The sequence below is a fragment of the Rutilus rutilus genome, assembly GCF_951802725.1.
Source record: "Rutilus rutilus genome assembly, chromosome: 4".
Classification (NCBI taxonomy): Eukaryota; Metazoa; Chordata; class Actinopteri; order Cypriniformes; family Leuciscidae; genus Rutilus; species Rutilus rutilus.
In genome coordinates this window covers 20,518,827-20,545,272 of record NC_140212.1, presented here as the reverse complement: position 1 = coordinate 20,545,272, position 26,446 = coordinate 20,518,827, and the positions used below count along the sequence as shown (strand labels likewise).

Here is a 26,446-nt window from a genome sequence, read left to right as displayed (position 1 = left end):
TACTCAATTATTAATCAAAGCAACAAGACAGACACTTTCATTATTTCAATGAGGGTGATGGCGCTGTAAAAAAAGACATCAAATGGCTTTTAGCTCTTTTCTCGCCATTGACGGAAATTTCTGGCTTTCCGTGTTTTCACTGTTATACGACAGGGGGCGCTATTGCGCATCTTCTGAAAGAGTACTGAATCTCCTGATCAAAAGATGTGAAGAAGCAGAAACAAGCGATAGCAGATGTATGGAAGCATGTTTCCGCCTCAGAATAAAAAGAAATAAATAGGTAATTGCGACTTTATCTCACAATTCAGACTTTTTTTCTCACAATTGCGTGATAAGTCGCAATTGTGAGTTCTAAAGTCAGAATTGCGTGATATAAAGTCGCAATTGTGTGTTATTAAGTCAGAATTGTGAGATATAAATTCGCATTGCGAGAAAAAAAGTCATGGTGCGTCCCAATTCGCATACTATCCGTCCTAAATAGTATTCGAAAATAGAATTAGTACATCCCAAATCGTAGTATGTTGAAATGAGTGTTCCAAAGATACCCGGATGGTCTACTATTTCCGGTCAGAATCCGAAGTGCAGATCGATGCGCACTCTAACGGCTAATATTGCCCACAACCCATCGCGCGTTGGACGAGGATTCGGTTAGAACTACAAACACGAGTGAAAAGTGTTAAAAAAACTACAGACATGGAGGTTGGCGGTTATGTAGAGGGGTTTAGATAAAGGGGTTTGAGTGATTAATTATCAGTATCTAACCTGACGAAAATGTATTTATTCAATGTTGTCTACATTATATTGCATCTGCAGATGCATTGTGAACTTTTGTAAAGATACGTTTAGCCATTAACTTCTAAATGCATCATTATATTCATATTGCAAGCATATGAGGAGAGTCTCCGCATGAAAGACCCACGACTGGCAGATAAACGTGCAAATACATTTCTCTCCTAAACGGTAGGAAATTAAATTCGATTGAATGGAGGATTTTAACTGTGACAAGATGATTGACAGGGCAGTTTGCGGTGACAGGATGCACGCGACAGATCTGTCCCAAAGCTTGCCTACTTTTTTGCTACACACTCAAAAGTATGTACTTTTTCTTCACAAAAAGAGTACATACTTTTAGGGCGTAGTATAAGTAGGCGAATTGGGACAGCAGCATCAGTCTTTTTTCCTTAGATTTACACTTTATAAATCGCAATTGCGACTTTATATCTCGCAATTCTGACATCTTTTCTCAGAATTGTGAGATATAAACTCGCAATTCGGACTTTATAACACGCAATTGCAAGTTTATATCTCGGCAATTCTGACTTTTTAACACGCAATTGTGAGTTTATATCTCGCAATTCTGACTATAACACACAGTTCTTTGAAATAAAGTCAGAATTCCCAGATGTAAACTTGCAATTGTGAGAGAAAAAGTCGCAATTAAAATGTTTTATTCTGTGGCGGAAACAAGCTTCCATACATATGTAAGCTGATGAATATGTAAAATAACATGATCGTCAACATAAACAGCATTTAAATTAAAACTGCCTAATTTTACTGAATGAAATGTCGACCCAGGACGAGCTATAGGACTGTGAAGCATTGGTAAGTAAGTTGATGGACTCGATCTACTCCATCTGAGTTTTGATCATCGTTCTGAATCCGATACGACTTTGACAAAAATGTGTTTTCTCAGCTTTTAGCTCAAAATTGTGCTTTTTTTATGAAACTTACTCGCATTCAAGTGTTGCAAAATGGTTGCATACCATTGCAAAATTTTGACTATTATCGCCCAGCTCTAATCTGCTAAATACGGCTATATTATAAATATTACCATCACGATTTTCTGCTTTGAAACAATGTGTATTGTGAAGCGCTATACGAATATATTTGACTTGACTACCTTCTGTGTTGACGGTGTGGCAATAGAAATGCCCATTCCAGACCCAGGCAGAACTGATAAAACTTTATACTGTAAAAAAAGAAAAGCAAGTGTTATTGTAACAGTAAGCGATTTGCAATAAACATTAAACATGATATGGTAACAACCCAGACAGCAACATGGTGTCAGCCCAGATCCAGGACACATCTGGTACATGTGGATTCCACGTGTACCAGATGTGGGCCGGATTTGGGCCGACACTATGTTGCTGTCTGGGAATTCCTCAAAATGTCCTACTATGGGGTAAAAAAAAAGGATAATGAATAGAGTATAGCTCACTTTGGTCCACTTTGCAGCTTTGAACCATTCAATTATTCAATGTCTGAATGGCATGTAGTGACCAACAACAAAAAACGATTTTCTTTTAAACTCTGAGACAAAAATTGTCAAAAATGTTCTCTTCATGTTGTGTGTTCCGGCGTAAACTACATAAATATTAGGCTAAATATCCCTTCACAACTGACTGCAAACTACCATTCAGATCTGCCTCCATTTAGTTAGCAATGCCCAACTTTCTACAATCCAATCATTTTTTCATTCCGCTTGAATTTCACATAAATATACATCACAGCAGGGAAGAAAAGATTAACTTCCGTTTAATGCCGACTTTAGAGAACTAAAATCTGATGAGGTAAACCTCACAAACTTTGTAAAATCTAATGACTAGCTTTTCATCAAACGTGTTCATTTGAATAAACTTCTTCATCATGGAACATGTGCAATACTTCCCTCAGACATTTCATTATAGCACCTTATAACTTTATATATATTTATAATTTATAATCTTTTTATTTTTATTTTATTTTTTCTATTTTTTATTTATACCTATGTTACTTGTCTTGTCACTTTATATTGTATGTGTACTGGAAGCTACTGTCACCAAGACAAATTCCTCGTATGCGCAAGCATACTTGGCAATAAAGCTCTTTCTGATTCTGATTCTGATTCTGAAATTGCAGAATTCAAATTTGAGTTAGCCATTGTTCAGTGTTAAGGCTGGAATAACACTACACCACTTTTGCCCCGATTTTTAATCTGGATGAGAATGACGCTAGTAAAAAAAGTCATAGCCAGTCTGCAGATGTTTGTGCAGTTGGAGTTGAGTAGTCTGGCCACAGATTCTGATTTAAAATCTGACAGACAACAGTCAGATGCCCTTAAACAAATTCTGTGCTCATCAGACTTGAGTAGGCCGTCTGTCGGAAGCTAGTTATTTTAGTTGATAAAGTTTTAAATATGGATATTTTTCTCACACAAACGCATTGCTTCGCTTCAGAAGGTCTTTATTAACCCCCTGGAAGCGTGTGGTTTACTTTTATAATGGAAGGATGTACTTTTTTGGGCTTAAAATTTTGGGCTCCCACTAAAAATTATGCCATTATAAAGCATGGATTAGCCACAAAATTTTTTAATATAACTCTGATTGTATTCGTCTGAAAGAAGAATGTCATATACACCTAGGATGACTTGAGGTTGAGTAAATCATGGGCTAATTTTTTTTTTTGGATGAACGATCCCTCTAAGGTATAAGAAAATGTTTGTAAATAACTTCAAAGATGAGCTGTTTTTTTTGTTCTGATTGCAAAATATATATGATAATTTGGAAATCAATTTTATAATAATTACAATTGCACTATACACTCACCTAAATGATTATTAGGAACACCATACTAATACTGTGTTTGACCCCCTTTCGCCTTCAGAACTGCCTTAATTCTACGTGGCATTGATTCAACAAGGTGCTGAAAGTATTCTTTAGAAATGTTGGCCCATATTGATAGGATAGCATCTTGCAGTTGATGGAGATTTGTGGGATGCACATCCAGGGCACGAAGCTCCCGTTCCACCACATCCCAAAGATGCTCTATTGGGTTGAGATCTGGTGACTGTGGGGGCCATTTTAGTACAGTGAACTCATTGTCATGTTCAAGAAACCAATTTGAAATGATTCGAGCTTTGTGACATGGTGCATTATCCTGCTGGAAGTAGCCATCAGAGGATGGGTACATGGTGGTCATAAAGGGATGGACATGGTCAGAAACAATGCTCAGGTAGGCCGTGGCATTTAAACGATGCCCAATTGGCACTAAGGGGCCTAAAGTGTGCCAAGAAAACATCCCCAACACCATTACACCACCACCACCAGCCTGCACAGTGGTAACAAGGCATGATGGATCCATGTTCTCATTCTGTTTACGCCAAATTCTGACTCTACCATCTGAATGTCTCAACAGAAATCGAGACTCATCAGACCAGGCAACATTTTTCCAGTCTTCAACTGTCCAATTTTGGTGAGCTCGTGCAAATTGTAGCCTCTTTTTCCTATTTGTAGTGGAGATGAGTGGTACCCGGTGGGGTCTTCTGCTGTTGTAGGCCATCCGCCTCAAGGTTGTGCGTGTTGTGGCTTCACAAATGCTTTGCTGCATACCTCGGTTGTAACGAGTGGTTATTTCAGTCAAAGTTGCTCTTCTATCAGCTTGAATCAGTCGGCCTGTTCTCCTCTGACCTCTAGCATCAACAAGGCATTTTCGCCCACAGGACTGCCGCATACTGGATGTTTTTCCCTTTTCACACCATTCTTTGTAAACCCTAGAAATGGTTGTGCATGAAAGTCCCAGTAACTGAGCAGATTGTGAAATACTCAGACCGGCCCGTCTGGCACCAACAACCATGCCACGCTCAAAAACCTTTCTTTCCCATTCTGACATTCAGTTTGGAGTTCAGGAGATTGTCTTGACCAGGACCACACCCCTAAATGCATTGAAGCAACTGCCATGTGATTGGTTGATTAGATAATTGCATTAATGAGAAATTGAACAGGTGTTCCTAATAATCCTTTAGGTGAGTGTAATTCTATGAAAACTCTGAAATTGCTTTTAGTAATTTTGAAATAATTCCACAAATATTGAAATGAAAATGCATTTTTCATGTGCAGCCAGTGATTCATTGCTGCCACCTACTGCTGTAAGAAAGTGCATGAAGCATAAATAGTCAAAGATCCATAAAGTTAATAACAAAATAGTCTCATTTATTTCAGTTAGCTACCAAGGCAACATCTTTAATAGTCACTTAAGTTTTTCATGTAATATTTATATTTTACTTTGTTTCAGCTTTATTTGAATGACTTTTTAGTTAGAAATAACACTGCACATACCTTCTGGATATCTGTGATGTCCACCAGTTTAATGACTTTGTTCTTCTTTGAAGACCCCGATCTTGAGCTGGAGCTCTCAAAACACAGGTATCTGATGGATGGGCAGCCAATTGTAATTATAATGTTACTGCATTAATGTACATGTTGATTCTATGGTGCCTCTCAATCAGTTATTATCTTAAACAGTGGCATGAACTTATTCATAACGACATGAAAGAGATCTTCATAGTATCTGATTGCTGAGCACAGCAAGATTCTTATCTAAGCAACAGTTGTTGGGGGTAAAGCATTACAAGTAACGCGAGTTACGGTATGTAATCAGATTACTTTTTCCACTTTACAAATAAAGTAACACATTACTTTTAAATTTACAACAAAATATCGGAGTTACTTTTTTCAAATAAGTAATGCAAGTTACTTTGTTTTCCTATTACTTGACTGACTGCTCTCCTGTCCCCATGTTGAGAGGAATCGTGAGTAAGTGTGAACATTAGCATGATGCTTCTTGTAGTTCTAGACTAAATGGGAGCATGAATTTACTCAAAATCAGATTCAGTATTCTTCAAAATGAATAGAAACCGTGAAATGCAAACTCAGAATATTAAGCAAACCTGCAATTATTAAAAATGTTAAATAGTACAAATATACTTTATGTATTTAATCTCACTTTATTAACCAATGCCTTTGCTGCTGACCTTCGATGATCCAATTCAACTATACCAATAAGCAAAAATGACTTTAGTTAAACATCACAATTTTTTTTTTTTTTTTTTTGCAATCCAGAATAGCAGCACAGCTGAAAGTTTTGTTTAAGCTGCGGAAAAATAGAACTTTTTTTGTTCGCAAGCCCAGCTCAGGTGACAAAAAGTAACGCAAAAGTAACGCAACACATTACTTTCCATAAGTAACTAAGCAACACAATTAGTTACTTTTTAAGAGAGTAATGCAATATTGTAACACATTACTTTTAAAAGTAACATTCCCCAACACTGCTGAGCAAATGTTTCTTACTTCTCAGTGACGTAGAGCATCCCGTTGCGTATGTAGTCAGTGGGCATCTTCCTGTCTCTGTTTATCAGACAGCATCTCCATCCATTCTCACACACTGAAAAAAAAAAAGACACTACTAAATCACTTTGTTGTACACAATTGGAAAAATGAAAATCTGTTTGGCATGTCCAACTCAAGCCTGGTTTGTTTTGTCTATTTAGGTTTCAAGTACTTTTTTTTTTTTTCAGGATGCGGAGTCTCATAAGACAAGAACCAAGTCTACGAGAGGTCTCACCGGGCAGAGGTCTCTCACTCTCGGGTAGGTTGAAGATCTCATGGAATGCTCCTTTCTTTGTGTTGTGTGAACGGCCAGGCTCTTCCTCTCGGGTCACTCCGGCCGGGATGGTGGCTAAACTGCTCCGTGAGACCACTGGCTGAATCTTAACATAAAAGAGAGAGATTTTGGAACAACTCAAATAAATAGCTTGCTTTAACTGATACTTTTAACCATTACATTAAAGTAAAAAACATTTTACTTACATAATGTGACATGTTTCTGGTATTTATGATATTTATAAAGGATAGGTGTTTGAGGGGGTGAACAATTTTTTTCTCTCTTCTGGAAAAACATGCACTAATCAATCACTCACAATAGCAATTATACCATGGTCTGCCTGAATACTCAATTCTGATTGGCTGGAAGGTGTGCAGTAAAATGCACAGATAGTTCCAAGTCAGTTTAATCACCATTCTATATCAATGCGCCGATTTTTATTGAAGCACACGCACACACATGTATCCCAGACAGCAACATAGTGTCGGCCCGGATCCGGCCCACATCTGGTACGTGTTGAATCCACATGTACCAGATGTGGCACGGATCTGGTACATGACACTGACTCGCACACAGAAATCAGAGATTGCGCAGTACACACAGAAACAGGAGCGCAGAGACTTATTATCAACGCTTTCCCATAACTTTTATTAGTAAATTACCTTTGCTACTGAATAAACTACATTATATTACTCAGCAAGGAGGTTGTAACATCGCTGTTTTTGAAGTAATTCAACTCACAGCTTCATTGCTAGCAGAGAGACTCTGCACAACCACACACATCTCTCTCTCTCTCTCTAGGCTAATTAATTCAAATAAATACTATCATTCAATCAAATAATTTTAACCTTACCGCACTACTTTATCTCTGTGTCAGATTTAAAGCGGACAGAATGCTATATCTAACAAACCGTAGCTGACGAAATTAACCACCATTTTAACCCTTTCAGTCAAATTTCGCGCTGCAAACATCAATGACAGCTTTAACTTGTCAATTCTGGCAAATGACCATGGTATAAGTGGAATAATTAACGGCTAGCAGTGTATTAAACGATTTGAATGCTTCCCTTCGCGTCGGGTGGTTCTTTGCCTCCATGTCGTGCATTAAAATCATTTCATACACAGCTAGCCGTGAATTATGCCTCACTTTTAATATGTATTAGGGAAGAAAACAGGTTTCATTTTGATTTCATGTTGACTTTAAGCTCAAAACAATACAAAGTGCGTTCACGGCATGTCGTAATTACCGTAATTATGAGATTACGGCTTGTAAAAAAAAAAAAAGTGAAAAAAGTGTTCACGTCTTCGTAGAACTCATAATTACAATTTGTAAACTAGGATTTTTCTGAGATTTTCGGTTTGCAGATTGATAGTGTTGACATAGAAACACAATGCCGAGTCCGAGGACATGAACAACAACAACAATGTTGTCATCTCGTAATTACGACATGGCGTGAACGCAGCGAAAGTCAACATGAAATGAGTTCATGTGGGTGTCAGTAAGTCAGTGTAATGATGTTTTGAGAGAAGGTTAAAGGTAATGTTAGCAACCGCCATTGAGCTCATTCTCAAGGGCATGTAATATGTTCTCTGTATAGATTCCCAACAACACAGTCAAAATACTTAATTTCATTGTCCTAAAGGCAAACATTCAACTATTGCTACATCTAATGATCTACTTCTAAGAACCCAAACTACAGCTGCATTGTTGTGTAAACCAGTGTTAGAGTAGTTCACTAAAACCATGACAAATATATACTGACATAATGAATAAAATAAAAATTTATTTCAGCTAGTTTCCAAGGAAACATTTCTCATTTTCATTTAGTTTAAATTGATGTACTAAAATAACAAATACTGAAACAAAAAAATTATATATAATTATTTTTTTACAAAAACACACAAGATTACTAAAACTAAAAAAAATTCCAACTGTTAACAAAAACAATATAATAGTATCTCCCTGATACTAAAATAACACTGGTGGAAACTACTCAAAGCAATCCTTTTCTATCTATGCACACACACACACAGAGCAAACCCATCAAATAGTCTGTGAAAATGGATTCAAAATGGCACATTAGCTGTATTACATTAAACAAAATCATTAATATTAAATACTTTCAGTAAATCAGTCAATTAATGCTATTTTACATCAGATTTTAAATAAAGAGCCGATTCTGCAGAGAGCAAGAAATGCCCATCTGATATTACACCACATTATTATATTTTGGATGAAGAAAATAAAGACTATATTTAAGACCGTTAAAGATTTGCATTGTGACATAGCTTCCATGACAATAAAGTACACCCCAACACACATTCTCATTACCATAATGAAAAAAAAAAAAACTCATTCCCATTACTGTAACAAAAGATTATATAATCTTTTTGCATGACACTAATGAGAATGCTTTTATTATAGTAATGAGAACAGGATTTTTTCATTATAGTGATTAGAATGTGATTTTATCACATTAGAGTACTGAGAATTATTTATTTTTTATAGGTAGAGAATTTGTTTTTAAGGATTAAGATAATGTACAGTATGAAGCTTGTTTCTGCCACAGAATATTAAATAAAAAAGGTAATTGCGACTTTGTATCTCACAATCATGACTTTTTTCTCTCACAATTGCGAGTTTACATCTAATTTCTGGCTTTTTATCTCAGAATAGCGTGATATAAAGTCACAATTGTGAGTTATAAAGTCAGAATTGCATGATATAAAGTCGCAATTGCCTGTTATAAAGCAATTCTGACTTTTATCTCGCAATTGTGAGAAATAAAGTCAGAATTGCAAGATGTAAACTTGATGTAAACTATAGACATATCTCTATCTATAGATAGATAGATAGATAGATAGATAGATAGATAGATAGATAGATAGATAGATAGATAGATAGATAGATAGATAGATAGATAGATAGATAGATAGATAGATAGATAGATAGATAGATAGATAGATAGATAGATAGATAGATAGATAGATAGATAGATAGATATTGATTTTGTGGTGGAATATGACCTGAACATTTCTCTGTGGGATAAGAGTTAAGTTAGTTGAGCTTAAGTTAATTGAGCCATTTTGATCCATTTGGCCACAGACAAAAATTCATATCACAAGGTGCATCTAGATCCAAACACACACAGGTAAAGAAAGTAAGGTCAGCTGGTTTGATCACACACACACACACACACAGGTGCTGGCAATACCACACCACAGTCCCTACCTTCTCACACCCAGACAGCTGAGAGAGAAAGACAACAGATTATATGTGATCGTCATGTCAGCGACCTATACTGATGATGATTCCCTTACGAGGCAACACCCATCACTCTCATACGCACATATTTACAGTGCCTGACACTCTGAAAAAAAATGTTTTAAATATGTATGACATTTTAAATGTGAAAACAACCAGGAGGCTGCTGTATGAGTATGACATTGTCTCTTTCTGTCTCACCCGTCGAGACACAGTGGCATTGCTGCGCTCTTTCAGCTGAGGGTCCGTGGGCAGGTTGTTCCACATGATGAACGGAGTGTCGTATTTGTCTCGGAGTTTCGGGCAGCTCTTAAAAAGGAAGTCTATAATAAAGAACTTGATGCCTGCGTAAAGCCCTACCAGGGAAGACACATATACACACCATGAGAATGATAAAAACAACTGCATTTCAGCACAAAAACATCTATTGTGCAAGATTTTTTACATTATGTTTAATAAAATGAACTTTAATTTAATGGAACAAGGTGAAAACACACTTAATTTCACAGAATGCTCTTCTGTACTAAATATAATGGACAAAATGTAAAATTAAAATGTATTTATAAATTTATAAATGTACTCTACCATTCAAAAGTCGTTAAGATTATTTAATGTTTTTGAAAGGTATTTCTTATGAGTTTCTTATAAGGCTGCATTTATTTGATCAAAAATACATTAAAAAAAAAACTAATATTGTGAAAAATGGTTACAATTTAAAATAACTGTTTTCTATTTTAATATAGTTTATAATTGTGATGGAAAAGCAAAATTTTCAGCAGCCATTATTTAAGTCTTCAATGTCACATGATCCATCAGAAATCATTTTAATATACTGATTTGGGGCTCAAAAACATTTATTATCAACGTTAAGTTGTGCTGATCATTATTATTATTAAGTATTTACTGTCACTTTTGATGAAAAAAGGCATCCAAGCCTAATAAAAGTATTCACATCTTTCAAAAACATACATTTTACAGATTTTTTGAACGGTAGTTTACCTTGTCGCTAAATGTCTCTTGTTAAAAGTCCCCCTGTGTCAATCATAGGCTCGTTCTTACATACTAGAGCACGTTCGCACATGCGCACTCTTCAAAAACGGTGCTTTAAAGGGGTCATATAATGGTACATGCACTTTTACAAGTTGATTGTACTGAAATGTGTGTTGGCAGTGCCTGTACACAACCATCATAAAATTATAAAAATCCATCCAGTGTTTTTTTTCCTTATATGTTTTCCCCTGTCTCAAATCAAGCCGTTCAACCTTGTGATGTCACACGGTCGGACGCCCCTCCCACGATTGTTGATTGACAGCAGCGTTTCAACACAGACCCGCCCTCGCTCGTGAGCGAGCTGTCAATCATAGTCCGCATTGTTGATACGCTGGAGCAGAATGGCGTCTAAGCGATTGTGGTGTTCTGTTCTTGGGTGTAATAAGGAACACAGCAGTCATTTTGATGTTCCTAAATCCGAACCGCTGAAGACGCAGTGGCTGAGTTTTGTTTTTGAAGGGAATATTCCCCACGATCAACGTCAATTATTTCATGTTTGCGTGAATCATTTCACACACCAGACTGCTTTATAAACGAGGGTCAGTATAAAGCTGGTTTTGCTAAGAAGCTGCTCCTGAAAAAAGGATCGGTACCAACTATTAGTGTTCCTGCTTCACCTCCAGAAGAAGAAGTGAGTGTAACGTTTTATTAACCTTTATATTAATATTTATATTAATCTTTGCAAATTGCTAGCACGCTTCACGATGAATGCGGCTAAGGTTTACACTCAGGGTACATTACGGCATGTTTTCTATGTACGACGTTCTCAATATAATTCATAATCCCACGTTTATAATGAACAAAGCGTTATGGTTATTGTGTTACAAACGGTGTAAGCACAGAACAGAGGGGCGGGGTGAGCAAAGCTCATTATCATTTAAAGACACATGCACTTAAACGGCGTGCTGAAAACAGAGCTGTTTTTGACCAGGTAAAATGAGTGTTTTCTTACAATACTAATGAGAATTTTTAATTAAAGTATATTACAAACTTTTAATTTAGACCCTAAAGAATCATATTAGCTTGTACAAAAATGGCATTATATGACCCCTTTAAATCTCTTGGCAAACTCAAAGACGTAAATGACATTTGTATGTATTCTAAATAAAAAAGGGGCTAATTTGCATATTCATACAAACGTGTATACTAAATGAGGCAAGGTTGTAGAGTTACATTTTTTTTTCAAGGAAAAACACTTAAATGTGTCATTTTGGTGATCAAATATGAGTTTTAAGATATAAAATGATTGACTACAAGGGGACTTTAAATATGCTGTTACACAAGAGACATGTCAGAGCCATTCAGAATGGCAGTGTTTGTTTGTGTTGCAATGTTATTAGTGTGTATGGGGTGTTTATGTACATATGTGGGGTTATGAATAATGATTCTCACCGATCATAAAGCCCATCAGCTTGTATGGCAGGACGCAGGAGGAGATGAAGGCCACCCACAGAGCGATGTACAACTTCTGAGTGATCTCAGGCTGAACCCACATAAACAAACTGATGTACACAAACACATACAGACATGGAGAAACATTCATTAATTTTCGTTCAGGTCATGAGCTCATTTTCACTTTCCCTGTACAGAGTTTTTGCGTTCACCTGTAAAACTCACAATAGCCTTGAAATATTATTTCCATCAGTAGTTTTGTTTGCTGGCAAAGAGAACGCAAACCTTTTGTGAGCAGAGCAAAAGCATTGATAATGTTTTGTTTTTTTACCAACTCATATTATTTTCATCATTTTTGTTGATTTTTTGAAGGTTTTGCCCCAAGAAACTTATCTCTCGTGAAATGTGTGCGTTTCCTCAGAAAAGTATTGCATTTTCTCTCATCTCATACTATTTCCATCACCAGTTTTACGCTTGCTGGAAATTTTTTGCATTTGTTTGTGAAGTTTTTAGGGAAAACGTTAAAAGTTTTGCAAGGGAACACAAAAGCACATTGATAATGTTTTCATCCATCTCATGTTTCCATTACTATGTCCCTTTAAGGAGCCCGTAGTCCTACAATAAAAGTTAAAGAGCTACTTACTTTTTGATTTTCTCCAAAACATCTGACATCTTACCAAAAAGATTCTGCAGAAAAATACACACGAAATGAAATTTGAGAGACATGTCCATAAAATTTCAAATCACAATTTCATATGACAATTTCACATTATAAAATAAAAGTCCTCAAAAACTATGAAATAAACCATTTTACAATAATTTCCACCTATGCTTAACAACTATTGGCTGCTTTTCCTTCACAATCACTATTCATATAATATTCCTAACTCCTAATTCCTAAATTGTTTTGTAAAGAAATTCATACATAAAAAAAAGCCTTCAGATCAAAAAGATTTCAAGATCAGGAGTGTGTCCAAACTTTTGACCAATAATGTAAATGGTCACCTTTATTATTTAAATGAAAATGTAATGTTCAAGCCTGTAAAGCTGATACCTGTGCTTTTTGTGCGACGTCGAGAACTAACTGGAACTTTTCAGACACAGTCAGGTCTTCCTTTGGAGGTTCCTGGAAAGAAAGACCACAAGGAAGAACATTTAAATACGCGCAATATAAAAATAAAAGTCACTGACATGCAAACACACACCCTGGAAAAACATTCCTACCACAGGTTCAGAAACTTCAGGCACAATACTCCACTGAATTCTCCATCCTCTATAGAAAAAAACAACAACATTAAATTGATTTGTTTGCGTTACATGAACACGTATATATACATACACGTACATGTATGTTTATTAATATACAGTCAATGCATGTGCAGTACATGTACAGTGATAATGACTGCCTGAGTGCAGAAATATGCTGACACCAAGCCCAAGTTGACTACTGATCTTTTGGTAGTATAGAAATTCTTACAATTGGCAATTTCAGCCAATACAAAACAACTTAGAAATTTAAGTTAAATCTAGGTGACATTTTTTATTTAACCCTGAAATGATTTGACCGTTTCAAAGCCATTCTAGTGAAAAAGCAAACGTTTTACCTGGCGATGAGGTAGTTCAACGACAACCTCAGAATGGCTAAGAATAGAAACAAAGGAATAGCCCAGCCATGCCATGCTGCATTCATATAAATCTGTGACAAAAACACAACACACATTACACGGCTGTCCAACTGATGAGCAATTTAATGAGCAAGTACAGATTTTTTTAAGTAAAACATTTGGTAACACTTTATTTTTGTTTTGGTGACACTTTATTATAAGGTGTCCTAATTACTGTGTAATTATACATTTAAGTACTGAGTAATATTAATGAACTACATGTACTTACTATAAGGTTAGGAATAGGGGTTGGTTTAGGGTTAGTTGCATGTAATTATGCATAATTTAAAGTTATTACTACATGTAACGTGTAACAAGGACATTGTAAAATAGTGTTACCTTAGTTTCTTTGTTACAAGTTGCATGTACTTACTATAGTAATAACAGTAAATTATGCATAATTACATGCAAATAATCCTAAAACAAACACTAATCCTAACTATAACCTTATAGAAAGTACATGTTATTAATTAATATCACTCAGTACTTAAATGTATAATTACACTGCAGCAAGTACACCTTAAAATATAGGGTTACACATTATTTTTAAGGTGTCATTGTTACAGTGTAGTTATATATTTAAGTACTGGGTAATGTTAAGCAACTACATGTACTTACTATAAGGTTAGGGTAGGATTAGAATTTGGTTGATTACTAACTGTTATGCCTAAGTACATGCGACATATGTAACAAGGACACTGTAAATATGACTGTAGTAATATGTACAGTATATATGTATAATTGCAAACAGAAAACTGATGAAGGCCACTCACAATGAAGGCAATTGCTGACGTATATACTGAGTGCCAGTTGGATAAGGCGGAAAGATTCCGTAAGAAATTTGTTACCGGTCTGGCACCCCGTTCTAGAAAAAAATGAAAAGATAAACAAGTAAAGATGAAAAATCGAGCTTGAATAGTTTCAAGAGCATGAAGTACATCAACAAAAACACAAGAACAATTTAATATAACAGCAAAAATAGACTTACTAAGTCGTCGCATATTTTCAGTTAATCTGAAGAAAAAAAAGAGTTTGAGATATCATCAATGTCCATGGCACAGTGGGGGACAAGTTACCTTGCCTTCAGCTAACATCACTAATTTCTTCCACCAACTACAGCCTGTCTTGTATTTTTTATAGCAAAGTGACACTTAAACCGTGTAAATCAATGAAAGCAGACAGCTGTGGGCAGCACACACTCAATACCTCTCTTCAGAGACAGATAGATGTACTCCATTGATCCCCGAGGGGACATTTAAGAGACATGGACTCAATAGCCTCATGTATAATTTAGGCAGGTACATGCATTGACTGGACATCAGATCCAGAACTCCACAAACCACAAAAACCTCAAATATTCTCAGGTGGTTTTGAGATAACTGTCTGTATGACATAAACCAGAGGAAGCTCTAAAACTTTTGAAGTTCTGAAGATACTGGATTATTTTTATTATTATTATTGGTACTTGTTGAGTCCTGCTTCACTAGTTTAGTTCAGCGTATATTAATTTTTAAATTCCAGTAGGCTGTACACAGCATGTTTGTCAGGGTTTTTGTGAAGGGGTTTTGCTATGTATTTGTTTTTTTTTTATTTTGAAAACTCTTCATACGTTTCTTGGTTATTAAAAATAAAACTCCTAAACCAACAACCCCCAAACATAAAAACCTTTACAAGCGACTGGACTGTCTTGTTTTCAATTGCACTAAATTATTCGCACAAAACGAGCTCAAAAACGAGTTTAGCTAAATAGTTCAGCTAACTTAAAAAAAAACAAGACAGCCTATCGCACTCAATGTTTTAAGTTAACTCAACTAATTCGCTTCAGTTAATGTGAACTTAAAAACTTTTGTTCATGAAATGAGTAGCAAGTAGTCTTTTGAACTTAAAACTTGTCAAGGCAACTTAATGTTTAGCATTCAGGAAAGCAAACAGCTACAGTCCTTGTTTTTTCATTTCCATGTTTTATTTAAGTTAAGTTAGCTACACGACGCCTCTTAAAACTATAGAGGTTTACCCTTTTCACCTGGGCAAATAAGGTGCAACAATTGCAATGAGAAGCACATAATTACAATTGTTGATCATCACCATGTTTGAGATTTGTGTGTTAAGGTGTTGAGCTATATGTTCTTCTCATTGCAACTTATTTGCCCGGGTGAAATGGGGTAAATTGTGTAGCTCTAGTTTTAAGAGGCAAATGATGTTCATGTCGTGTGGTTAATTTTGAAAATCAAACATGGAGATGAAAAACAAGGATTGTAGCTGCTTGCATTGCTACACATTCTTTGGTGGTCTTGACAAGATGTTTTAAGTTAAAAATATTACTTTTGTGAAAATTAGTTGAGCTAACTTAAAAAGTTGAGTGAGATTGGGTTACCTTACTTTTTCAAGTTGGCTCAACTTGTTTAGTTTTTTTAAAAGTGTAATTATAAATATAATATAAGTTGATAATAGTTTTTTTTTCTTTTTTCTCCCTTTCCAAAAAAGGAGGCCAGCTCTTCAAAATCTGGGCCAGAAATTAGATGACCAAGCTTAAATTTGGCATGGTAAAACCTAACACTAACCCTCTGATATGTACATAATTTGATAGAACCAGAGGAGAACATATGTTAGAAAACTTTCATTTGGACAATTTTGAAAGTAAAAGCTTAATTTTATGTCAGTTGATGGATCTCCTCTTTGCCACTATACTTGGCCTATTCTGACTAAAAGCGTCCTGACCACAGGGGGGCAGATGTTTACAATAAAACGTTACTGGACAGAGAAAGAACTGTGGGAAATGATAACAGAGCAGAGTATAGTTTCACAAGAATTAATGACTTCTTCCAAACCTGTACAGAGTTATATAATGTTCCACAGGTGATCTTTCTTCACTGACCTTTTAGCACTTAGTGGCTCCTCAGCCTCAACTGTGTTCTCCTCAGGCTGGAAGCGAAAATCCTCAATGTAAACCCCAAACCGATCATACAGCCAACTCTGCAGCCGCGAACACACCGTCTCCTTCTGCTGTTTGTCTACAGTGAGAGTTTTAGAGATATACTTCATTCAGAAGCCATAAGCAAAGCTCTATTAATCTGAATCCTGAGAGTCAGGGAGCTTGTGCTCTACATTCTCATTTCCTGCCTCAAACAAAAGGGGTCGATCTGGCCTAGTTGGTCTACAAAATTAGACAAGTGCCTAAAATAACTGGAGCAGATATTTCAGAATTACTAACCAAAACCAGGCGGGAAATCCAAAAAACGTTATACCAGATTAGAGCAACAACCCAACCACTTTAACCCTAATGACTGACAGACAAAAAGATTAATCAAATAGAGATCTAATAGAAATTACAGATTTTTGTGGCTATAATTTGCTGTGTTTATATGTCTATGTGGTGTTTTTAATATGCTTTAAGACAAACCATGTGTAAATGCATAAGTCAACACCATTGCTGAGTATTTTCTCTTTAAAACGGCAGTGAACCAAAGACAGTCTCAAAAAAGCGGTTTGAAATCGGGGTGGAGTGGAGGCGGTTTACTAAATGAGGCAATTGTGTAAAGTTACATTCAAGCTATTTTTTAAGCATGACACATTTTTTTTCAAGGAATTAATTTTTTATATATAGGTCATACATTTTGGCGATGAAAGAAATTTCTTTGTCTTGTCTGTTGGCGCATTGTCAGTGTCCTCTTTGCTCCGCAATACATTTTTCACTGTGTGAGTTCTCAAGCCATCATGTGGAGTGACAGCGGAATGGCTTGTCAGACGTAGCAACAGTAACTAAGAGGGGCGGGTCTTTCTGAAAGGTCAATTTCAAAATCATTTAAATCTTTGTGGACTCGGCCGGACTCGATTCGGACTCGGATGTTAAGGACTCGGACTCAAGTCTGACTCGGCCCTCTTTGGACTCGGACTTGGACTCGGACTCGATTGTTAAGGACTTGGACTCGACTCGGACTCGATAAAGGTAGACTCGGACCCAACACTAGTTTATATAGGTAATTTTGGTGATCAAAGATGAGTTTTAAGGGATACAATTATTGACTACAGGGGGACTTTAATAATTAGGATACTACATTTACCATATTATGTATGACAACAGATGTACAATAGTCATACATGACAAAAAAAAATGCAGAAAGTGTAAACAAGATTTATTAGATTTAACAACTTTCATTTTATTTTATTTTTAAACTAAAAATAAGAACAAAGAAGCAAATTACAAACAATAGGACAAATTATACAATTTCAATAAAACTATTTTTATATATACTTTTCAGCATTGAAAGAGAAAAATATTTAGCATTACATTTTCTTGTCCACCATGTTAATTCTTTTCACCGAGCGTTTTGCAGTGAATTCTGGGATTGCCTCATCTTCAAATGATACATATAATTCCGCCTTTAAATTTCTTCTTTAGAGTTGATCTAAAAATGGTGAGGTGTATATATATATTATATTTTATATATTTATATTTTATAAAATATATATATATATATATTTGAGACATATTTTCATCCAAAATTGAATCATTTTGAGACTTTTAGGGGGAGTTTATACAACACCGTTTTCAACTAAAAACGACAACAGCGTTCAAAGTGCAATGTTAAATCTCCATGAAAACTACAAAAACATAATTTTGGGAAAACAGTGACATCATGCGCATGCGCATTACATGTTCAGTCTATAGGCGCATAGTTTCTTTACAAAGTGATATCGCCAACTACTGGCCTGGCATGAATAATACACCGTTTTTAGACGTTTTCGTGGATCCATGTGAACTGAGATTATTGTCGTTTGTACACGAAATTTTAAGTGCATTGTTCTCGTGTAAATATACGCTTATTGTCATAACATTGTGGGTTGTGTTACCTGTGCCATTAGCTGCAGGTGTCTGCTGTTTCCGTGGAAGCTGAGGTGGAGAATCTTCACACCTGGACCAGGAAACACAAACTACATTAACTTTCAGTTCATACAAAACTAGAGTAAAATAGAGTAAAATAAGTGTAAACTGAGCTACTAAAACGGACTTAAATAAAATCTAATTAAAGCTAAATAGAAACATTAACACATAACAAAATGAAACTTAACCTAAAATTAAAATTCAAAAATATAAATAAATTCTAAATATGAATAAATACTATAATAGTATATAAATTATTATAAGATGAAGGTCAATGACAAGCCACCATTCACAAAAAAACAGTGTACAAATGAAATCAAAATCAAATCAAATTAGAAAAAATAAGGATACAATGTTTATAAAACTTTGTATATTCTGATTATTTTGAGAATTGTACAGATAAGAAGCTATAAATCTATTAGGATTTTAATATTTATAAAAGCAAACACATTTAATATTTATATATTATTTAAGTTTCAATTGTTTTGTGTTCAGCCATTTTCCCCCAAACATTTTGAGAACTTTAGTATAAGCAAAACTGATATAAAACGTTTGATTGTCAAAATCTCATCAACACATATTTGCAGGTCAATGATCAGAAACCTCTCTTCAACATACAGTAGCTCAGTACACTCCTGTGCAAGCCTAACAAATCTGAATCAATTACATATTGAAATGACATCAGTGGAAAGAACACACTGTACTGACATGTTGTTGTGCATGACTCTCTACGTATAGATATTGACTTCCCACTTTAGGGTCATGGGGGGTGAGATGTAGTGGCTATTTTTATAGCTCAGGTTCTGGCGAGGTCATCCCACAGAGTACAGGACCGGGTCATTGAACACTTAACACAAACTATAGAACTAATTCCAAATAAGAAACAGTTTTCCATTCCCAATCCCTAGTACTTGCATAGAGCATCTGGGGCCTCAGCCTCCTGTGCTCCTCATCCATTGTTTGAAACTTTATGTCAACTCATTTTATGTGACGAGTTAATTTGTGTCGGCGAGTTGTTTTTTTTCACCTGGTCTTCAGCACATCGCTCATCTTCTGTTCCAGGTCAAGTCTTCTGCTGCGTTCTCTCTCCAGCTCCTGCTTAAGGGTCTCCACATTGGTTTCTTCTCTGAGCTTCCGCAATTCCTCCTCTGAAAAGCAAAACAAAAAACAAGAACATACAAATTACCACACACTTCAATGTACCTTCTGTATGAAGACAAATATTATGATCTAGACCTGGATATGTAAGTGTTAACAGGAAGTTTAATAAACATATCTAAATGTTTTCTGACATACATAAGTACCTAGATGTACCATGTAGATAGTTGAGTGATATTTATTTTCATTTTATTTTTAGTGATTTTTATTTATTTGGCACATGAATATGGTAATCACTCAGTGTAATCCAACGCATTCTCATCCTAGGGCGTCATATACTGACGCTTTTGACATTTCGTCTACATCCAACGCACATGGCACCCTTTAGCGTCAATATGACACGCACAGAGCTTTGTTCGGTTATAGGTAGGTTTAGGTCTGGTGTAGGGTTAGGGTTAGACCGCTAGGAGGCGCCTTCTGGCCCATATCTATCTGCGTCTCATATTGACGCTAAAGGGTGCCATGTGCGTTGGATGTAGATGAAATGTCAAAAGCGTCAGTATATGACGCCTTGGGATGAGATCGGGCTGTGTGATCATATATCCCAGACAGCAACATAGTGTCCACATCTGGTACGTGTTGAATCCACATGTACCAGATGTGAGCCGGATCTGGGCCGACTCTATGTTGCTGTCTGGGATATCACCACCTAATGCCCAATGACCCAGACAGCAACATAATATCAGTCCCACCCACTTTGAAGCGGTACTGACTGCAGTGGAAAAGCAACCGAGCTAAAGCGAACCGAACCGTGCCGTACTGAGTCAAGTCGTACCACGCAGTGGAAAAGCGAAGCGAGCCGAACCGTTCCGCGCCGAGTCAAACCGTACCGAGCCGAACCGAGCCGTACCATGCAGTGGAAAAGCGCCAATAGTGTCGGCCCAGATCCGGCTCACATCTGGTACACGTGGATTCAACACAGTACATGATGTGGGCCGTATCTGGGCCGACACTATGTTGCTGTCTGGGGAGTGATGATGGATGTATTTATAATACCATACTATACTTTTCTATGAGGATTCACACAAAAAAAGTTAATACAGTAAGAAAAAATAAGTTAATAATAGTCATTTTAAATGTTATATAGTTAAAACATCTTCATTACGATACCTGTTAGCTGTACAATCCCTTACAATATTTGCCCATTTACCATGGAAACCAATATTGTATACTTCGATGTCTCTTGTATCACTTAATCCTTTCTTTTTCTCATGTGAAGATAGAGTTCAAATAAATAATTAATTTACTATGGTACTTAGTAAAGTAGCTTTGTAACAAGCAGGTTCATTTGCACTCTTTCAGTCATCATTGCAAAATAAACCCCTTTTGGATTATCGAAGATGTTTCAGCTTCACATCAGGAACAATTTGAAAGTGTTTTCCTCAATAACTCTCCAGTCTTCTCAGTGGTCTAATGTACCGCTGTGAGCCTGCAGCTATGTACTCTACATAGTCTTTGTTCCCAGCTAAGCATTATAAATATTTAAGTGCTAATATGAGCTTCCCTCATACAGAGAGCCATAAAGGAGAGAATAAGATCTGAGCGACCATCAGCGCTCTGTAAAACTCTAGTACCTGAACCCTGAGTTCAGAGAGATGACCATTAGTGGAAGTGCTTCTGTGTGACAGATGGTTTCAGAAGAGATGAACATCACTAAGCAGGCAGTCAATTAATCTATAACGACGTTTCTATTCACAGCATTTAGATTTTCACAAGGCTGAACTGCCTAAATATAGATTCTAACTAAAATAAAAGTCCCAGTGATCCTAATTTAGGCCTAGCATCCAACCCTTTTTAGTGGTGTTAGCTAAGGTAAGCACACAACGCATGAGTTGCAGTTGAACTCAGAAATAGAAGTTTAAACAAACTTAGTAATAAACTTGGTGTGTAATGTTTCTTCTGGTACATTATTCATTTTCTAAGCAAGTTTACTCATAGTTTTTGCACCGTTTTCAACTAAAAACAGAAACCTAACAACTACTCGGAACACTTTAGCAAACTGCATAGCAAGATGCTAATAGCTACTTTGAAACCCTTAGTAAGTGCATTGCAACTTGGTAACATCCACTTAGCAACCACAATGCCTTAGCAACCACTCATAACACCATAATAGCCGCACAGCAGTGTGTCAACAACCATTCATAGCATCTTAGCAACGCTAGCATCGAAACACTCCTCTAACACCCATAGAGAGAAAATCAAACTAATACAAATTAATTTGTTCATTCCAAAAAGTAAATAAAAGGTTCTTCAAAGTGTTTTTAATCTATTGCAGATGGACAAATCACACAATGTACTGAGCTGTGATGTGTCTCATCATCTGCAACCAACATCTTTGATCTGTCTCCATTACTGACAGGCCACACAGAGAACAGACTGATTATGATGCTACAGCAATCAGTTCATCTCTAATTCTCATTGATCTTCATGAGAAAAAAAACAAACTGTATCTTCAGGCAGAAAATCATATATTTCTGCCTCCTTTATTATTCCTCGAAGGCTGAATGTGTCTGTGATCAGTCTTTTAATATGAACTACGGAATATGTTGACTGAAATGCAGGAATTATATGTTAGAAAGACATGTTAGTCCTTTCAAAACATACAATATAGAATAGCTGTACACATTTACACTCAGTAGCTTCAGAAGAGCATGATGACTAGTACGGTGTATGTCTGGCTTTTGTACAGGGTTTCCAAGTTTCGTGTAACAAAACCAGCCTAATTGCTATTCAAAACCCGCCCAATCACGGCCAAAACTAGCACAATTGAGATATTTTGAAGAATGTCGGTAACCAAACAGCTGATGGGCCGCAACCGCATTGACTTCCATAGTATGAAGATAAAAAATACCATGGAAGTCAATGGGGTACATCAACTGTTTGGTTGCCCATATTCTTCAAAATATCATTTTTTTGTGTTCAGCAAAAGAAAAAGATTCATACTGGTTTGGAAGATTTCAGATGCCCAACACCTGTGAAGAGACGGCGCCAACTCCCGCGAAGACTTCAGATGGCGTAAACACTGAATCAACATGCACCAATGCTACATTTTTCTAAATGTCATAATCATTTGTTAACAAACAAGTAGTCATTACTTCAAATAATAAGCCTTAAATTATTACATTGTTTAAATTAATACCTTTTTCGCTAACTGTGATTGTACATTTTTGAACTTAGACAGTTTCCTCTGGTAACAGATCACTCTAAATTGTAATGTGGATTTTCTGTAAAGCTGCTTTGAAATGATGTGCATTGTGAAAAGCGCTATACAAATAAATGAGAACTGAATTGAATGCATGAGGGTGAGTAAATGATGACCGAATTTAAATTTGTGGGTGTACAATCTCTTTAAGGAATAGTAAGAGCAGACGAAGGAATAGTGAAATAGAGTACATTTTCTTAGCTGGTTGCAGTTAAGTGCTCACAGAATAGATTTTAGCATACAGTTTTCAGCTGTTTCTTGAAAACTGTCAGGGATTAGTTTGAATTTTAATTAGTTTTAATTAATTAAAGGAAGGGTAGGTGTTTTGTTCCCGAAACATTTTTTGTTTTGTCATTCTGGTTAAAAGTCTCTTCATATCCTAACAGCAATCACTAAGTTAAGTGGTCTAAATATATTTATATGTATATAAATCGTCTGTGGAAGGTGTAAAATGTTCGTCCAAACGTTGCCTTCGGAACGATGTCCTACCTGACTGTCAACGGATGTATTTTCATACACATTTCATTTCAGCACATTTTACGCTGTGCAGAGTTAGACAGACGTCAGTCACAGAGCACCGCAAACAAAAAGCAGCCACCTTTTACAGTTCCTCCTGAACCAAAACAAGAGCTTATGTTGCGTTCACGGCTATGTGCTGTTGAGACATGAGGTAGTTTAAATGCCGTCTCTCGTGACGCTTTTGTTTGCTCTCTGCTTTGTGTGTTCATGTGTTTTGGAGGAGGCGTGGCTTTGGAGATTCTCTGAAGAGAGGGTGGGATCTTATGCTTTCAAAGCTAATGTAGCTCGCTATTAGCCTGACTACGTCAGACTTCCTACTTCCGCTCAATTTCATTTCGCTTCTGTAGTCAGTCTGAGATAGCAGCTTATCTTTCAGTTTTTCACCGGCCTTCAGACGGCCGGGCCAATCAACGAACAGAGGGCGGGCTGAGAGCCGTGACGTAGATGCTGATTGTACCGTGGATGCGTAGATTTACTTCACATAATCTGCAAAAGTCGTTCACAGCCATGTTCACTCCGGTATTTCGCTCGATGGTTTTGTTTTCGCATCATACATGTGTTTACAGTGGAAGTTAGATGCGGCTGAGCATGCGCATAACACACGCCATAACCAAACGTTATGTGATTGGCTTACGGGTAACCAATGATTTTAAACGTCAGACAAGCGCCCCCTAGTAAGAGAGAAAACACTTCTCTATTATGCCATTCCAGACTCTGTCTACGAAGCAAAGTGAAGTAGCAGAGTCTGGTATTACCAGGCTAGCTCGCTATTACTAGCCTCTCTGAAAATCACATATGTGACCCTGAACCACAAAACCAGTCACATGGGTAAATTTGATGAAACTTATAGATTTGAGATTTCTTGAGATTTCTTGGGATTTATACATCATATGAAAGCTGGATAAATAAGCTTTCAATTGATGTGTGGTTTGTTAGAATATGACTATATTTGGCCGAGATACAACTATTTGAAAATCTGGAATCTGAGGGTGCAAAAAAATCGAAACAATGGGAAAATCGCCTTTAAAGTTGTCCATTTATGTTCGCGATTATGCTGCATTCTCTCACAAAAATACATGTTTTATATATTTACAGTAGGAAATTTACTAAATATCTTCATGGAACATGATCTTTACTTAATAGCCTAATGATTTTTGGCATAAAAGAAAAATCGATAATTTTGACCCATACAATGGGCTATTGTCACAAATATACCCGTGCTACTTATGACTGGTTTTGTGATCCAGGGTCACATATACCCTAACAAATCTTCACAGAACTGAATTAAACATTTAGCCTATATTTCTATTTCTATTTCTATTTCTATTACAGCAATTCCATCTGCTTTTGTTCTTGTCAGGGACAATATCTTCAAGTAGAAGGATGCCACCTGAAAAATTTGCTTCGTAAAATAATGTTTTCCTATACAATATTACTTATCTTATAACAACAGCCTTTAACTTATAACAACAGCCTTTTAACTGTATTAACAATATAGAAAGGCTTCTATTTTTTTATGTATTTTTTATTATAGTACCGGGTATGAATTAGCAATAGATTATTGTAAAAGAAATGATAAGTAATATGAAACCTATTAAAGTAAGAATGCTGGGAAGGTCATGAAATATATATATGCCACTCTGTCTCTGCCTCTTTTTCATTCCTTCTTCCTCTCCCAACACTCTCTCTCTCTCTTAGTAATAATAGCCCTTCACAATGTGCTTCACGATCTCTCTCTCAATGCCAGTAGATTCACAGCACCCCGCAGACAGACAGGAGACACCATAAGGCACCAATAACAGAAGTGGAGTGATCTACTATAGTGCTGATAGTCCTCCATCCTGCACAACAGAGCCATTTCAGAATGACCACACACACTAGACAGATAAATAGAGATACGAGTCATTATGTCTGATGTATGTTATGAGTATACGTTGCATTTTAGTCACAGAATCTGGAGACTGAACTTAACTTATGCTATTTTTATACTATAGGTTGAAATTTGAAAGAATATAATATATAAATCATCTGTGATCAATTCAGTCCTTATATGAAAAAAGGACCGTGGCGGCACCATGGTAATGTAATGATATCAAGGTAATACCTAAATCAAGTTAGTTCACCCAAAAATGAAAATTCTGTCATTACATTCTCATGTCTTTTTTATGAAATCTGAGAGCTTTCTGTCCCTCCATAGACAGAACTACCACTTTGACACTTAATAAGGTTCATAAAGGGATCATAAAACGTATCCGTATGAATTGAGCGGTTTAATAAAAAGCCTAAATTAAATCTGTTCATCATATAAAGCGATCAAGTCTCTTCAGAAAATTTGGACTAAACCGCTCAATTCATATGGATTAGTTTGACGAACACTTCATGAACTTTTTGAAGCGTCAAAGTGGCAGTTTTGTAGCGGTCTATGGAGGGACAGAAAGCTCTCAGATTTGATTGAAAACTTAATTTGTGTTCTGAAGGTGAACGAAAGTCTGGAACGACATGAGGGTGAGTCATTAATAACAGAATTTCCATTCTTAGGTGAACTATTCCTTTAAAGGGTTAGTTAACATGAAAAGTCAGCATTTATTCACCCTCATATTGTACCAAGATTTTCATTCATCTTCAGAACACAAATGAAGACATTTTTTAAAACCTAAAACCTAAGAGATTTCTGGTTTCAAGCTACAAAAGGTCAGCTTTCATGTGACCAGGCTCACATATTGAGCTATGTGGAAGTGAAGATATTTTGTGAATAAAGACTTTTTCACACTTTTTTTCACACACAAAGCAATCACATTGCTTCATAAAAATGTAGATTAAACCACTGGAGTCAGACACACAACAAAAATAAAAGGCATAATTGTTTGTATTATGCCTTTTATTATGCCTACATGACC

At 36.2% G+C, this 26,446-nt stretch overlaps 1 protein-coding gene across 5 annotated transcripts in view; it reads right to left on the bottom strand.

The window, feature by feature from the left end:
• Positions 1 to 26,446, bottom strand: part of gramd4a (GRAM domain containing 4a) — a 64,102-nt gene that overhangs the window by 5,710 nt on the left and 31,946 nt on the right. For 3 of the 5 annotated variants that reach the window (XR_014627021.1, XM_084406421.1, XM_084406423.1), the window contains 16 exons: positions 19,698 to 19,818; positions 18,640 to 18,701; positions 16,664 to 16,799; positions 14,777 to 14,802; positions 14,562 to 14,653; positions 13,729 to 13,820; positions 13,349 to 13,397; positions 13,179 to 13,250; positions 12,768 to 12,811; positions 12,125 to 12,234; positions 9,884 to 10,038; positions 9,650 to 9,667; positions 6,379 to 6,523; positions 6,105 to 6,198; positions 5,094 to 5,184; positions 1,901 to 1,969 (listed from right to left, as the gene is read on the bottom strand). Coding sequence is in view for 4 of the 5 variants with exons in the window: in XM_084406421.1 (XP_084262547.1) it covers positions 1,901 to 1,969; positions 5,094 to 5,184; positions 6,105 to 6,198; positions 6,379 to 6,523; positions 9,650 to 9,667; positions 9,884 to 10,038; positions 12,125 to 12,234; positions 12,768 to 12,811; positions 13,179 to 13,250; positions 13,349 to 13,397; positions 13,729 to 13,820; positions 14,562 to 14,653; positions 14,777 to 14,802; positions 16,664 to 16,799; positions 18,640 to 18,701; positions 19,698 to 19,818 (1,376 nt within the window). In the remaining variant the exon portion in view is untranslated. The remainder of the gene's footprint in view (positions 1 to 1,900; positions 1,970 to 5,093; positions 5,185 to 6,104; positions 6,199 to 6,378; positions 6,524 to 9,649; positions 9,668 to 9,883; positions 10,039 to 12,124; positions 12,235 to 12,767; positions 12,812 to 13,178; positions 13,251 to 13,348; positions 13,398 to 13,728; positions 13,821 to 14,561; positions 14,654 to 14,776; positions 14,803 to 16,663; positions 16,800 to 18,639; positions 18,702 to 19,697; positions 19,819 to 26,446) is intronic. The other 2 variants (XM_084406422.1, XM_084406424.1) reach the window with 1 other exon arrangement.